Source organism: Mastacembelus armatus, chromosome 1 (assembly GCF_900324485.2).
Source record: "Mastacembelus armatus chromosome 1, fMasArm1.2, whole genome shotgun sequence".
In the NCBI taxonomy this organism is placed as follows: Eukaryota; Metazoa; Chordata; class Actinopteri; order Synbranchiformes; family Mastacembelidae; genus Mastacembelus; species Mastacembelus armatus.
The window spans coordinates 1,483,098-1,498,994 of record NC_046633.1 but is presented as its reverse complement, the minus strand read 5'-3'; the positions used below and the strand labels follow the sequence as shown (position 1 = coordinate 1,498,994).

Sequence of the window (15,897 nt, the reverse complement as noted above, 5' to 3'; positions counted from 1 at the left end):
ATGCAGCCATGTTCATGTTACTGTTTCCAAATGTTGAATAGTTGGAAATAACTAATAAAAAAATAACCTGTTTTACCTGTGACAGTCAAAGTGACTCCAGGTGAACCAGTATAACGTCGACTTTGTTGATTTGTGATGAACCTGAACTGGTACTGAGCTGAGTCTGTCTCTCTCAGGTCTCTGATTGTCAGAGTGCAGGTTTTATCTTCACACTGATACTGAACACGACCTGAATACTCTGACTGAGTCTTCAGATCCTCTGGTTCTGTATTAGTCCATTTAGTAAACCAGAATCTTTCCTGAACTCTAACATTAGATGGGTATGTGTAGGTGCAGCTTATGTTCACTGTTGATCCTTTTATGGCACAGATGTCAGTAGCAGTGTAAGTCACTCCCCAGCCATCCTGAGCCTGCACCACTGTAACACAGAGCACATCAGAAAAACACAATCAGGTTCATAAAAACAACAGTTTTCCATCTGTAGTTTCAGAAAATAACTAGCAAACCTCAGAATCCATCAGGTGTCTGTCATGTTTAATGGCTGTTGTAATCAGTAATATTATGACTGCAGCTGTTGTTTATTCAGACATTAAGGTTCTGATCCTGCCCTCATTGTTTTCAGACTAAAGCCTGAAATGAAAGTTTATATTTTTGTGCACTCAGTCAGACCATCATACAGTCTTAGATGGATATAATGTAATGTAATGCATGTTCTCCCTGTGCTTGTGTGGGTTTTCTTCAGGTACTCTGGTTTCCTCCCACAGTCCAAAAACATGTATGTCAGGTTGATTGGTGACTCTAAATTGCCCATAGGAGTGAGTGTGAGTGTGTGTGGTTGTTTGTCTCTATGTGGCCCTGTGATGGACTGGGGACCTGTCCAGGGTGGACCCCTGCCTTTCACCCAGAGAGAGCTGGGATAGGCTCCAGCTGATCCCTGAGACCCTGGTTAGGACTAAGGCGGTATAGAGGATGGATGGATGGATGTTCTGCAGCCTTCTTACATTTACCAGCAGTTGTTTTGACCCAGAAGAGCGAAAAGGTTTTGGAAATGGATTGGACCTGAATTTATATGTTGCTGCTTATTGTAAGAAATAAACCTTCTCATGTCACGGGACAGATACAGCAAACAACATCCAGACAAACGTGTCAGTCAGGTCACTGCAGGGTTAAACAACTCAGTAGCTTCGTATCAGATTTAGCTCCTATAGAAAAGTTTTGAAACATCACTACAATGTGCTGCATAAGTGTGTGGACCAAACCAAGACTTTCTTTCAGCTGCACTTAGAGCATTTGTAGACTAAGAATAGAGGAAGTAAAAGTAATCACTTGTTAACATGTCAGTGATATCTACACTGTGTTTGGTCTAAACAATTATTCAAACCTCCACTAAAAATAAAGTCACATTATTAAACAACGCAAGAGAGACACAAAAATACTCTCATCCAGGAAACTGGAACCATGAAATATTACACAAATAATGACAACAAAATACTTGCCAGTATATTTGTACTATGTACTTAGCTACGTTCCCCCATAGTCTAAAACAATCATTACTTCCATCCATCCTAGATGACACAAACAGACTTTTACTGTCTTTAATGTTCACAACACTGAGGCTGATGAGGTGCAACTGTCTTCCCTGTAAGACTTGCATTTTAAAAAAAGAGAAGTGAGTGTCTGGTGTTTCAGACGTTGCACAGTGTTAAACATCAAATATTCATTTACCAAAAAAAAAAAAAAAAAAAAAAAACACACCACAGTGAATTTCTGAATGTGCCAACTACCCTACAACATAAATGTAGATGTGCAGTACCTGAGACAGACAGAAGCAAGAGAACAAATCCTAGCAGAGCATGTAACACTTATTTTGAGTGCAGCTTTCAGAAAGAACATGTCTGTTTCACGTTGTGTCTGTAGGTCAGAAGTAGTTGTGTTTCACGTTCACACTAAGCACAGAGGAAATATTTTCATCAGCATGTGTGAAGGTGCTTCTATCAAGTCTGTTTCCTGTTGTTGCTTCTGGGGGACTGAGGCTCTAATTGTAATTAGTAACTGAGGTGGGTGGTGCACACTGTCACACCATAAACCTGCTTCCATGCTTAATGTAAACAGTTGGCAAACACTATAAAAGTGGTAAAAATCAACGTTTAGACATGGAGATATAGAAGATAGAAAAATACTATCTGGTGTTAATATGACAAAGCACTGTAAGTCCACTCATAGTCAGTCAAGAAGCCAAGACGACAAAAACATACTAGCAACTTTAAGGACAATGCAAACATCAGAATGTCATAAATCTAAAAATGACATTGATCATAAACCAAAGTTTTGATGGTTCAGGAAAAGTCATGTGGTTTTAACCCAATTACATTAAGCTGTCTTTCACTCTGGGGTCACACTGATGCTGAGCTGACAGTGAAAACCACAGACAAATGAAGAAACATGAGCACAGAGAACATATTCACACATATTCTGGTGTGACACCAGTTTCTATGGTCAAAGTGCAACTTGACTGAGTTAAAAGCAGCCACAGACAGAAATGACTGGTCAACAACAGGCTTCAGAGCTGCTGCAACGCCCAAGTTTTGTTCCTTTATGAGGAAATGTTCAAGAGAAAGTCACTATTCATCTAAGAATCACATGTTTTTCATCCATAATATTCCAACTGTTGTTCCTGGTACAAAGCAATTCAGTTTCCAATGAAACGTAAAACTGATCTGAGGACATCAGCCCTGTAACATGAATCAACATGTCATCAAAAAAGCCCCAACAGAAACAGAAGAGAGTGTTTAGTGTTGTAGGGTTTGAAATGTTTGCATCATACTGCATCAGTCCATACATCAAACCTAGAAAAGTGCTGATCTGTCATGTTCATTCATTGATTTCCTACTTCAGGCTGCTTTGACTAAGTGCTGTATAATAAATGTGTCACTAATCAAACTGAGCAGTATTGAACATAGAAAAGGCTGCAGCTCTCAGTCTGTCAGCAGCAAAAAGTCTGCTCCACTTTCAACTGGACATTTACACCAAATGTCCATCAAACCAATGAGTACAGGGTTTCAGAAAGCTTTGTCTTTCACAAACCTCTCATCCACTTATTTCCACATACAGTCCAACAAACTCAGCTTCATTGCAACTTTACAAATCCCACATTTCCCCACATTCCTGTCATTTCATGCAGCCAATGTCAATGTAGATCTACAGTACCTGACACAGAGAGAAGGAAGACGACAAATCCACTGGCTGCTGCTGTTAAACTCATAGCTGCTCCTGTCATCAGTCTGTGGGACTTCAGAGACAATAAAACATGTCAGCAGGTAAATAAATGTACACAGGACGTATTTCAGTCATGTCCATAAACGACCCTACTCACGTTAGAGAAGCAGGTTGTCTCTAAAGATGCCTCTCCTCTGTCTTTACAACGCAGAAGACAAATGATGCTGATGAGACTTCCTTCCTCTTCACACCATTAATATGCACAATGAGCCACAGGTCAGTAAAGACTGGAGTTAGAACAAAGTTGTGTTGGTCTGCAAACTTTAAAATGTTAATAAACTTTATAGAGACAGAGAGATGAGTTATGTGCTCTGTTAGTAACAACACTGGAACAAAAACATTCGTTTTTTAATAACTTTAATAATAAAAAGAGAAAAATCCAGTTTAAATAAATGGTGCATTGACTCAGTATCACTGCAGAGGATGAGAAAACTCTCTGCATGGTTCAATAACACTGGGGGGAAAAGAGAAAATCAGTTGGGTTTGTTTCCTTTGGGTGAACTGAGCCTTTAAAGCAGACAGTGGGGGCAGCACTCAGAGGGATGAAGCCTGAACCTGCCCTCTCTGAAGCTTCACCACCAGAGGGCAGTGAAACATCAAAGACACTGAACCAGGACCATGAAACAACATTTCCCATCCACCACTGATTGTTGAGTCACATCTACATTTACTTTGGCTGCTTTATTCTCACATTTAATGACTGAAGCTCTTTGCACTATATGTTAATGAGACCCTGGACATTTAATTCTTCAAACATCACAGCTGGAGACCATGTTCAGGAAATGTCAATAGTTCACACTGGTGACCAACATCTTTGATGAACTGCAATGACATCAGACTCTTCAAAACAAGTCGCTTCAGTTGAACAAAGGTGTTAGAATAACGAAGCTTCACATTTATTCAACCTCCATCTGTTCTGCTTCCATGAGCGACCCCAACAAATTGAAATGTACAGCATAAAGATGAACACACATGACAGTGAAAGCTGTCTCTTTCTATATTAGTCTCTGTAGTTAGTGAATAAAACTCTAGTGTGAACAATAAACCCACAAATGATTAGTTTGAAGCTGAAATGAAATCACTGTGCTCACTGTCGCCCTCTGCAGCAGTGAGAGGGAACTGAAATGATGTTGGAGTTACTGACTGTTCCTTTGAATCAGACACTGCAAAACTTGCTGTGACACTGGGATTAATTCCAGTGTGTTCAATTATCCACTGGACATGGTTTGAAAGTTGATGCTTCCAGTGAGAAGTGAATGTTCTGAACAGACTTCATTGGCTTTTTCTGTCAGAACAACTGTGATGTGACAAAAAACATTTGAATGGAGCTACTGCACCTACAAACAATTATTAAGATTATTTATGTAAATAATGAAAAGAATTGGACCCAGAATTGATCCCTGTGGAACTCCTTTCATTAATGTTAGAGATATGGACTGGACACCATTTACCTGCACAGACTGAGTTCTGTTTATTGAACCGGCCTACTGCATGTTCTGAAAATCCAATGTTTAGTAACTGTTGTGTCAGTACTGAATGATCTACATTGTCAAAAGCTTTGGACAGATCTATAAACAGAGTTGCACAATGCTGTTTTTTATCCAGGGCATTACTGAGATCATTCAGTACTTTGACCTTTTCTAAAACCAAAATGTTTGTAGTAGACAAGTAGCAGTTGCTCTGGAAACAATGCATGAACATCTCAAAATAGAGTTAATGGAAATGACATTGAAAATTATTTAGAAGTCTAACATGGAACTAGCAGAGCATGTAACACTTATCTTGAGTGCAGCTTTCAGAAAGAACATGTCTGTTTCACGTTGTGTCTGTAGGTCAGAAGTAGTTGCATTTCACGTTGTGTCCGTAGGTCAGAAGTAGTTGTGTTTCTTGTTGTGCCTGTAGGTCAGAAGTACTTGTGTTTCACTTTGTGTCTGTAGGTCAGAAGTAGTTGTGTTTCACGTTGTGTCTGTAGGTCAGAAATAGTTGTGTTTCACGTTGTGTCCGTAGGTCATAAGTAGTTGTGTTTCACTTTTGTGTTCGTAGGTCAGAAGTAGTTGTGTTTCACGTTGTGTCCGTAGGTCAGAAGTAGTTGTGTTTCACATTCTGTCCGTAGGTCAGAAGTAGTTGCGTTTCACTTTTGTGTCTGTAGGTCAGAAGTAGTTGCGTTTCACGTTGTGTCCGTAGGTCAGAAGTAGTTGCGTTTCACTTTTGTGTCTGTAGGTCAGAAGTAGTTGTGTTTCACGTTGTGTCCGTAGGTCAGAAGTAGTTGCGTTTCACTTTTGTGTCCGTAGGTCAGAAGTAGTTGCGTTTCACGTTGTGTCCGTAGGTCAGAAGTAGTTGCGTTTCACGTTGTGTCCGTAGGTCAGAAGTAGTTGTGTTTCTTGTTGTGCCTGTAGGTCAGAAGTACTTGTGTTTCACTTTGTGTCTGTAGGTCAGAAGTAGTTGTGTTTCACGTTGTGTCTGTAGGTCAGAAATAGTTGTGTTTCACGTTGTGTCCGTAGGTCATAAGTAGTTGTGTTTCACTTTTGTGTTCGTAGGTCAGAAGTAGTTGTGTTTCACGTTGTGTCCGTAGGTCAGAAGTAGTTGTGTTTCACATTCTGTCCGTAGGTCAGAAGTAGTTGCGTTTCACTTTTGTGTCTGTAGGTCAGAAGTAGTTGCGTTTCACGTTGTGTCCGTAGGTCAGAAGTAGTTGCGTTTCACTTTTGTGTCTGTAGGTCAGAAGTAGTTGTGTTTCACGTTGTGTCCGTAGGTCAGAAGTAGTTGCGTTTCACTTTTGTGTCCGTAGGTCAGAAGTAGTTGCGTTTCACGTTGTGTCCGTAGGTCAGAAGTAGTTGCGTTTCACGTTGTGTCCGTAGGTCAGAAGTAGTTGTGTTTCACCTTTGTGTCCGTAGGTCAGAAGTAGTTGCGTTTCACGTTGTGTCCGTAGGTCAGAAGTAGTTGCGTTTCACGTTGTGTCCGTAGGTCAGAAGTAGTTGCGTTTCACGTTGTGTCCGTAGGTCAGAAGTAGTTGTGTTTCACTTTTGTGTCCATAGGTCAGAAGTAGTTGCGTTTCACGTTGTGTCCGTAGGTCAGAAGTAGTTGTGTTTCACTTTTTTGTCCGTAGGTCAGAAGTAGTTGCGTTTCACGTTGTGTCCGTAGGTCAGAAGTAGTTGCGTTTCACGTTGTGTCCGTAGGTCAGAAGTAGTTGCGTTTCACATTGTGTCCGTAGGTCAGAAGTAGTTGCGTTTCACGTTGTGTCCGTAGGTCAGAAGTAGTTGCGTTTCACTTTTGTGTCCGTAGGTCAGAAGTAGTTGTGTTTCATGTTCACACTAAGCACAGAGGAAATATTTTTATCAGTGCAGTGAGCATGTGTGAAGGTGCTTCTATCAAGTCTGTTTCCTGTTGTTGCTTCTGGGGGACTGAGGCTCTAATTGTAGTTAGTCACTGAGGTGGGTGGTGCACACTGTCACACCATAAACCTGCTTCCATGCTTAATGTAAACAGTTGGCAAACACTATAAAAGTGATAAAAATCAACGTTTAGACATGGAGATATAGAAGATAGAAAAATGCTATCTGGTGTTAATATGACAAAGCACTGTAAGTCCACTCATAGTCAGTCAAGAAGCCAAGACGACAAAAACATACTATCAAATTTAAGGACAATGCAAACATCAGCATGTCATAAATCTCAAAATGACGTTGATTATAAACCAAAGTTTTGATGGTGTTATTCATGTTCTGGCTTCCTGTATGGGACTTATTTCCTGTGTTGCCTGTTCTAGTCCCAGGTAGCTTTGGGTTAATCTATGTTGACTGGTTTCACTTGTGTCTGCTCTACTCCCTGGTTTTGCCTCCTCGTCTCTCTCCCTCAGTGTGGGTGTGTATGTGATCTAGGCAATGAGGGGATGAGCAGCACTTGGGTCCATTTGCCCTTGAAAAGGAGTTCTATATCTATCTATATATACCAGCTCTCCACTTCACTTCATTGCTGGATTGTACTGTCTGTGTTCACTGTCCATACTCACCACCTTTTGGGTTTCTGTTGTCTTTCCTCCTGGTGCTGATGTTCCGTGTTGGCAGATTCCAGTATCTCCTTGGCTCCGGTTCCCTGTGGGTATTACCTGAGTGTTTCCTGTTCCCGGCTTCAGTCACATGTGTCTCTTCTGCTTCATATCAGTACTTGAGTCTGGCGTATCCCTGGTTGTGTTCCTGAGTGAGAGAGCACACTCCACTGAATCTCCATGGTCTATCTCTGTTCTTGGACTTCAGCTTCCCTGGCTTGTGGTTTTCTTTTTCCTAAGATGCCATGCTCTGCTGAATAACTCCCTGTTCCTGTTTTCCATGTCTCTGAACTCCCGTGTCACGCCCTGGCTCCAGCTTCTCTGATTGCTCCAGTCTCTGCGCTCCTGGACACCCTTTGTACATACTTTAGTTGTTATGGTCATACTCAGGAAAAGTCATGTGGTTTTAGCCCACTTACAGTAACCTGGCTTTGCTATGCAGATTAAACACTAATCATTAAAACACTCCACTTTGAATAATTCATCATCAAACACTTATGGCCATTTTCCACAAACTCATGCAGTCTCATCTACCAACATGTGACCTTCTCACCTGCACCTGAGATCTGGATCTGTGAAGACAAAAACTGTTTCATTTTTCAACTGACAACAAACACAAACACAGTCTCATATTATTTATTTGGAAATAAGAGAAATATTACCTGGGAGAGATAAAGTGACTCCAGGTGAATTTTACCTTGTGTCAAAGTGCAGGTTGTACAGTCACATCAATGCTTCACACAGCCTGAATATCTGAGCCTCTTCTCAGATCCATAGGCCTTTTGTGGTGCATTTCAGTAAAACACAAGTCTGATCACAAACCTTTTTACAGCGTATGTCCACTGTTGATCCTCTCACTGCACATATCTGAACAGAAATGTACATCAACTCTGTGGATTTGCTGTTTGTACCACTGGAACCCAGAACAGCAGAAACTATATTTAAGAACATCAGACAACACATTTTAAAAGTCTACCCAGTAACAAGTGCTGAAAAACTACAAATGCTGACACTGAATTGCACTAATTCTTAGTAAAGTAACACCAGTACAGTCAATGTTTGGATAAAAGAGATGATTCAGTATATGGCCTTAACACTGATGTCATTCTGAGTTCAGATCTCAGTAGTTCAGTCACCCACCAAAACAGCTTTACACTTAGCTCTAATATGGCCTCAATAACAACGTCTCTTAGCATAGACGACATTTGAGCAGCTCAACATGTTCTTTGTTTTCATAGTGTTTCTGTCAGAGCTGCCCAGGGGCGACCACCCTTCCACTGATGACAGCTGCTCAGTGCTGTGTTTTTCACTGATGACCCAGTTGCTTCCTTATTCTTTCTTTCACTTGGAGACAAACTTCATATCTATTCACCAACATACTTTTAAAACATTCTGCATAACACATGATGATGGTATATTTGGTTAGATGAGATCTTAACTCAGAATTACATACATGTTGAAGCCATCTTTATCATTTGAGAGAACTATATTTATTTTAGCAGGTTCTTGTTTGGTGGAAATTTCAGTTCAGTTGTGGGTTAAGAGCTGCAGCATCATTTTGCAGGTCATGTTTTCATAATATCTATGGAATTACCACAATATAGTAAAGTATGTACTTATCTGATGGAAATTTCAGAGTAGTTGTGAGTCAAGAGCCACATCCGTTATATTCACAGAAGAAGCAGTGAAGTTCTGTAGAAGTGATGAGCTGACAGTTCAAACCAGCTTTTCCTTTGAGCTTCCTGAAGTTGACTGTATAAGATTGCTAACTGTCCTAAAACATAAATGTAGTTATACAACACCTGACAGAGGACATCAAACCTGCACAATCAGGTTTTGAAGAGAGCCACAATCCCACTGCACAAACTTGGCGCTGCTTTCCTCTGCTTTAAACTGCTAGAAACCTGAAATCATTTGTCTCCACTGCCCATATTACAGCACCAAGTGAAGACAGAAGAGAAAAGAGCTGTTTTTCATTACTCCTTCAGTGCCTTGTGACAGTTTGTATGATCCATCTGATATGAAAACACGATGCCATCAATCCCAAACAAGTTCATGCTGGTTGCTGGAAGCTCAGGAATAAAATGACAACTGAAGTAAATCAGTGGTTACTGATTTATTGTTTTGTGCAAATTTGATCCGTATTAAAGATGTGAAAATAACTTCATTTCAAAGCAAGTCCACAGTGTTGAATAGAGAAGGTTTTGTCAGGAAGCAGAGCTGAGTAGTGTTTCCAGTATAGTTCAGTCACATTTGTTACAGTAAGTGATGATGGATGACATTCTCACCACATAGCATGGATCAACACGGTTCTTCCTTCAGTCCAAATGGAGCTAAATGACTCCTCAGTGGTGCTTAAATAAATTCAGTTGCTGTGAGGACCTCCTCGTGCTAGAAGCTTATGTTTCACATGGATTTATTCTTTAAGCATCTTTCTGAGGTTTGGCTCTGCACACTGAAAATCCTCATGGTGACTTTGGATATTACATACATATATGTCATACCTGACTCTCACTCATTCAGACGCCTGTGTTCTCAGATAGATCATCCTCTTGTCCTCTGTCCTTCATGTTTCTCTTTCTCACTGTGAGTCCTTCTCTAATGTGCCTTGGTGCTGGGGTTGGGAGGGTACGGGACAGAGTTAGGGCTGACATAGTTTTTTGTCTCTGCCGTACTGCTCTGGTATGTGTTTGAAGCGACACTTGTCGCCATAGAAACAGCCTGTGGTCCGCCAGTAGTAGCACTCGTCTCCATTCACAGGTGCCCTCCGTCTGAACCTACATGGACAAGAACAGAACATTCTGCATGATATTCACAGGAAATTACACAGGTGGCAACAATGGCAGGAAGACCGACAGAGGATAAAGCAGCAGATTACTTCCTGTCAATATCCACTTTCCATTGGGCTGCGTGTTAAAGGGATTATAAACATGTCAAATCACATGAGTCATGTGGATGGACGTTGTTGGTTATTACAGTTACAGATCTTTTTAAGAGTGATGTTTACAGATCCACGTTATGAGTGAGTTGCTCAGTACCCTGGGACAGCTGAGCTCTGCTGTGTTCCTGCAGCACTGGTCCTTTCTGTGGAGGGCAGTGTCTGCTGCATCCAGCGGTCTGGGTACCTCATCACCAGCTTGCTGTTTCCCAGCTCCACCCCCTGGACAAAAGGACACAGCACAGGTGATCGAACCTAAACCTGCACACTGACAAAGTCAAACATCCAAGATGATGAGCTCTGGGGTTGCCTGAAAAATGAGCCTCTCTGAGACTCACCTGCAGCTTTACCAGGGCTTTGGCAGCCATGTTGGCATTTTTGAAGTTGATGAAGGCACAGTAACGCTCATAAAGAACTTTGATGCTCTCGATCTCACCAAACCTGTAACAACACAAACACTGAGCATCTATCCCAGGGCAAAGCAGTGCAGGACAGATAATACTCTCATTAGTATTATTACTACAGTAGTACACCAACTCTTCCATTACTGCTGGCAGGTTTTTTGGGTGACGACAATGTTTCTCATAACACTGTAACACAACATTGTGTCTCACCCTCACAGGTCCAGTCTCCACCATGTGTCTTTATTTAAGTTTACCAAGCTGTGATGCTTCATGCCGATAACAACAACCCAATAAAATCTGGGAACAGTAGAGAGTGAACAAAACAAAGAATGTGCCATTGTCCAAATAGTAAGTAGAAATAGCTGCAGTCACTGTAGCTGCTGGTTTTTACTACCCCCTTCATTAAACAAAGGTATGTCAAGTCCATCCTGTTACTGTAATTACACTGCAATAACTCAGCAGATAACTCAGTTCATGGCTCCATCGAGAAATACTGCAGCTCTAATTAGTCCTTACACACAGACGCAGACACACACTGTGTTTTTACGTTTTGAAGAGATCCACGAGGTCTTTCTCTGTAACTTCAAATGTAATGTTCCCAACCCACAGAGAGCGACATTTCCTACAAGACAGGAAGGAAAGACAGCAGGAGAAAGGAGAAGTGAACAAGTAAAGGAGTCAAACAGGAAGTGAAAGGGTAAGGAAAAGATGACAGGAGAGAATAATGTCAGAAAGAGTGATCCTTTTTATTAAAGGTGCTATTAGATTAGAAAATAAAAAAGCTTTAATCACTTTATTTTATAAATCATCATTGTATATTTTATACTGGAAGACGCAGCTGCATGTAAATATAAACACTGGTTTGCCTTATGTTTGACATGATAGAGTATATAGTTATATAGTATAGTTACAGTGTGCATCACATTGTGTATTCCTGAAAGTTGTTATTTGTGTGATTATGTGCATCACTTATAGCCTACCCACTCTGGTCCTGCAGAGATGTGTGCTTCACCACTAGGAGACAGGAAACACAAAGTCGATCTCATGTTACGAGACAATAAACACACATCAGTTAAATATATTTCAAAGTGTTTCTCAGTGTTCATAGTTAAAACAGTGCAAACATCAATGTGCTGCCTGTAGTTTGTTCTTACACTAAACTGTATTGGTATTTGTGCTTTTCTGCTGTCAATTCAAATTAAACTGAATCTGACCATAACAGAGAAGTGCTGACCCCTTGTGGACAGAGATGGTTCTACAGCTTCCTCTTACCTTGTGCTTCAGATGCGGCGATGACTGCCTGAACAGTGGTGAACTTCTCCAAAAGAACTTTACTCTGCCTCTCCTCAAAACCCAGCTCCTACAGTGACAAATGGACATGAAAAAAGACACTATACACCAGCTGGATGTTTGCATGTATGAGATGCTGAGATAAAAACATGAACTCCTTTTGGACTGGAGACTAAACCTGATACTGGTCAAAGCTGCAGAAAGCCCCAGAACTAATAAATAAGCTGCTTTTGTGCATATTTATTAAAACTTTATTTATAATGCTTTTTATTACTCACTGTATATTTTGGTATGATTCTACTGTTTGCTGTTTTTAATTTGCACTAAAATTCTTTTTGTAGAAAGAAAAGTTGGTCTGCAGTGTTGGAATTTAACTGATTGCAGTTTTCTGATTTTTCACTTAAGCTGACGTGATAAAGTTTGGTGGCAGTCTTGGAGGAAGTTATGCAGTTTATTGAAGGTCCTCACCATGAGCTGCAGGACCCGGCTGGTTAAGAGTTTACTGGAAGCTTCTTTACAGTCCTGATCCAACTTCAACACCTGTTCCATGGCCTTCTCTGCCTCACTGTACCGCTGCACACACGTACATGCACATGAGCCTGCACTACTTTATGAAGGATTGAAGGCAATTTAAATGATTCTCATAGTGCTGCTGATGTAATTTAACAATCTAACCTATTTTTTCAAGGATGCAGCAAACATTTCTAACTATTATATGACAGACTGGAAATTCTCCTAACCTTTAACCCCATCAGAGCAGAGCCTTTACGGAAGTATCCCTTCGGCCAGTTGGGAGCGAGCTGAATGGACTTCTGAGCGTCTGCTAGGGCAGAGGAGTACTGCTCTAGACACCAGTAACAGTAGGACCGGTTTCCATAGAACCTGAGACACAGACACATAGACAGTGGTATATTTATTTAACTAACACAAAGTGAATGTGAAGAGGACTGATTCAAACGTGGTTGAGAGAAGACAGTGTTAGAGCAGTTGGAGTCAGAGGTCACAGTTCAGCTCACCTGTGGTCCTTGGGATCACAGTGGATTGCTTCAGTAAACCTGTCCACTGCCTGGCTGTACTGGCCCTGCTCAAACATCTCAATACCCTGCACTGGAAAATGAACACATGCGTACTTTTATTCTTATTATGACCTCCACTAACATTATAACACTTAGAATCAGGTGAATGAGGGATTTAATTGACCTTAAGAAGGCAATAATATGTGACATGTGCATCAGGTATTTAAAAAGGGCACAACATGCATCTAAAAGACATCAAATATGTTTATTCACCTGTCAGAGTCTGGCCCCTCCTCTTCATTTCTTCTGTAGTGTCCACCTGTAATTAGTTTTTACTATAGTTCATGTTCTGGCAATTTCATGTTTTCCACATTTTCAGCAATAAATAAATAAATGAATAAACAGGACCAGTGTTTGATCTCACTACGTCCTTAATGGATGGACAGACCAGCTTTAAATGTGGAGTCCTGAGTGTGTGTGGTTCAAGGCATTCACTTGTGATGGCTAAGGTGAGAGGCTAAGCAATGTCTTATACAAATGAGGGTCCTCGCAAGTGTAGCATGTCTGTGTTTATACCTGGCTACCCCTGGCCTTTTTTGTACCAAACAAGTTAGTAAGACCCCCTGACGTTATACTTGCCCTTATTTTTAGAGAGTGACTTCAGGTTAAACCCAACGTTAAAACAAACATGGCACTGTAAATGCAAATAACCATTTCTCCTGACTTGACTAAGTTCACCAGTTCTCCAGATCCAGTTCCATTTTATTAGGACTGGGTTTCAAACTTTACAGTGAGTGAGCTAAGACAGATTCAGTGCCTCAGTCATGAAGGCGCCAACAGGATGATAATTGTTGTGAGGGAAGACTTTGTGTCTCTCTGTTGCACACAGTTGGTCACTAGGTATTCTCTTGAATATCTGTTTTATTCTGCAGTAACAGATGAAATGTTACGAACGCTGGCTCGGCTTCCACTCACCTCCTCTGAGATCCTGTGAGGCAGCTGACAGTTGCTCTTGTTCTCTTTTGTCCTGAGGGCGGGGGCTGATTTGGGGCTGCACTTGTTTCTGGGAAGAACTGCAGTCCACTGCTCCTCCTCTTCCATTTCATCTTCATGACATGATGATTCCATGCAAGTGTGTGCTGGAAAGAGAGGAATTCATCCTGCCCACATACCACACTGAGGTCACAGTGCCACAAATATCCAAGAAATATTTCTGGACAGAAACAGTGCTCAGGTACCCTGAAGCACACTAGAAATACTCCATCAGGAAACTAGTCTCAAGTCCAGAGTTTAGTCTGGGAACATACAGAAGCACAACTCAGTTACATTATGAAATTTCTTATCAGCGAATCACAGACAACTGGATTAAACTCAGTGGACTCATGAAGTGGAAACTTTTTAGCCTTAAGGCCAGAGATGCCTTTGCCAGTCAAACATCCCTGGTATGTGGCCATTTATTCATCTTAACTATTTCACAAGAGATTAGCCAATATTAGACAATAATGCATCTTTCAACTAAAAGGTTTGTCCGTTTGTAAAAATGACTAAACAATAATAATCAAACTTTATAATCCTGCTGTAAAGCTGTGTGCCAAAATTATTAATGTGGAATATTAGAATCAGTTGACCTTTGTTTTTTTAAAAACAGAGTTTCTGCTCTTAACTGGTGAACAGTCGATATTTTGAAGATGCACAGTTTTCACAGGAGAGTTAAGCCTCAGTTTCTACAAGTTCTTATCAGATGGGTTTCATGTTGTTGACTAAAAATAAAGACATTTCATTCACTGTGATATTTGTGATATTCACTGTGATAGAACCAGTTTGATCAATAATGTTCCACTATGTAATGTGTTGTTTTCAGCTGCTTCACCTGTTCTCATTACTGCTGCTTTAAAACCTCTTGTCTACCCCGCCCCCTTTTTTGCAAATGGCCGAAAAACACATAGCTAAATTAAACTAGCTGTTGTTCTTACATTTTAAGAGTTATATTGACGGCCTTGGTGCCGATTGAAGCAAAAGCGTCCCAGTTTTCTATCGGCGCGCTGTAGAATGTGAAACATGACTCCCCTCCCCCTCTAGCGTCGAGCGCTGCCTGCCCAGTGTTGTCATGGCTACATTTACAGTAAGGAGGGGCTGCGTTAAAGCCCACTGTTGCACCATCTGGCACAACTTCCTGTATGTTAATTTTTAGGTCTCATCATTGGCTACAAGATGCGTCTGTCACCATTTACGAACAATTTGACTGGGTAATTCTCCTGTCAATCGAAGTTAGACTATACCCCCTGACTGGGATTTTCTCTGAGGATGTGAATTCTATTGGTTTTACAGTTAGTTACGCTGTGAAACGTAACAAACAGGTTTGATTGAGGCCTCATGTGATTCACAGAAGCTTGCTATGTCAAACTTTATTGAATAAACGGACAAAACAGCCGTAAAACGAAGCGGTTTACGGCTTATTATGAGGAGGACGATGGATTTATGGATTTACTGTACAATATTATTAATATTACATGGGTGCACTTTGTTCTATGGATTCTAACGAACAAAACGATATGCGGCACTCTATGTTTGAGTAAACATATGAAGTTACACGAGAGAAAGGTAAGGAACAGCGAATTGTACTGTATTTGTACTTTTGTTTAAATATTAAGAAACTGTAGTCGCTGTGATTATTCAATCCAAAATTGCTTTATGTCATTTGAATCGTGAGACTTTAAGGTTTTATTAGACATCAAATTTTTTAGACTGTATACACATTTTCCGACGATCTTTTGAGGCGTATCTGGACATACAAAAATCGGAGCGGATCCGCTCTGGGGTAAGACTAACAGGCTAAGAGACTGAAACTGTGACTTCACTGAGAGTCGCAGCTCCAACGTCTAGTCCCACTACGGTCACAAAGGGGGCACTATAAAACTGCACCCGACTTCC

The 15,897-nt window shown here is 40.9% G+C and overlaps 2 protein-coding genes across 6 annotated transcripts in view; both read right to left on the bottom strand.

Annotated features, from left to right (window-relative positions):
- LOC113128693 (sialoadhesin-like) overlaps positions 1–15,897 on the bottom strand; it is a 34,707-nt gene that overhangs the window by 12,252 nt on the left and 6,558 nt on the right. Inside the window, exons 2-3 of one of the 2 annotated variants that reach the window (XM_026304194.1) lie at positions 3,208–3,289; positions 77–418 (exon numbers count right to left, since the gene is read on the bottom strand). In XM_026304194.1, coding sequence (XP_026159979.1) covers positions 77–418; positions 3,208–3,277 — 412 coding nt within the window. In that variant the 5' untranslated portion in view covers positions 3,278–3,289. Of the gene's footprint in view, positions 1–76; positions 419–3,207; positions 3,415–15,897 lie in introns of those variants that run through there. The other variant, XM_026304193.1, reaches the window with a different exon arrangement.
- Positions 4,376–14,929, bottom strand: LOC113128696 (serine/threonine-protein phosphatase 5-like). 4 transcript variants are annotated; one of them, XR_003295527.1, is made up of 12 exons: positions 13,942–14,929; positions 13,240–13,285; positions 12,967–13,057; positions 12,691–12,832; positions 12,419–12,523; positions 11,933–12,020; positions 11,641–11,674; positions 11,208–11,282; positions 10,595–10,697; positions 10,357–10,478; positions 7,283–10,095; positions 4,376–5,666 (listed from the first exon to the last, which is right to left on the bottom strand). XR_003295527.1 is itself a non-coding variant. In XM_026304195.1 (11 exons), exons 1-11 carry the CDS (start codon positions 14,092–14,094, stop codon positions 9,960–9,962), a joined length of 1,095 nt encoding a protein of 364 aa, XP_026159980.1. In that variant the 5' UTR covers positions 14,095–14,929; the 3' UTR covers positions 6,438–9,959. The 4 variants fall into 4 exon arrangements, 1 of the variants encoding a protein (XP_026159980.1); XR_003295529.1 differs by having other exon boundaries at positions 4,376–5,172; XR_003295528.1 differs by lacking the exon at positions 4,376–5,666 and adding an exon at positions 6,438–6,584.

Bases quoted from the DNA above. Each gene is read 5' to 3' on its own strand.
- LOC113128696 (XM_026304195.1), bottom strand. From the start codon at position 14,094: ATGGAATCATCATGTCATGAAGATGAAATGGAAGAGGAGGAGCAGTGG. The intron at 13,058-13,239 runs GTGAATAAACAT...TTCATTTTCCAG, and splicing joins GAGGGGCCAGACTCTGACAG to TGCAGGGTATTGAGATGTTT. The intron at 12,021-12,418 runs GTGAGGACCTTC...TTGTCACTGTAG, and splicing joins GCCGGGTCCTGCAGCTCATG to GAGCTGGGTTTTGAGGAGAG.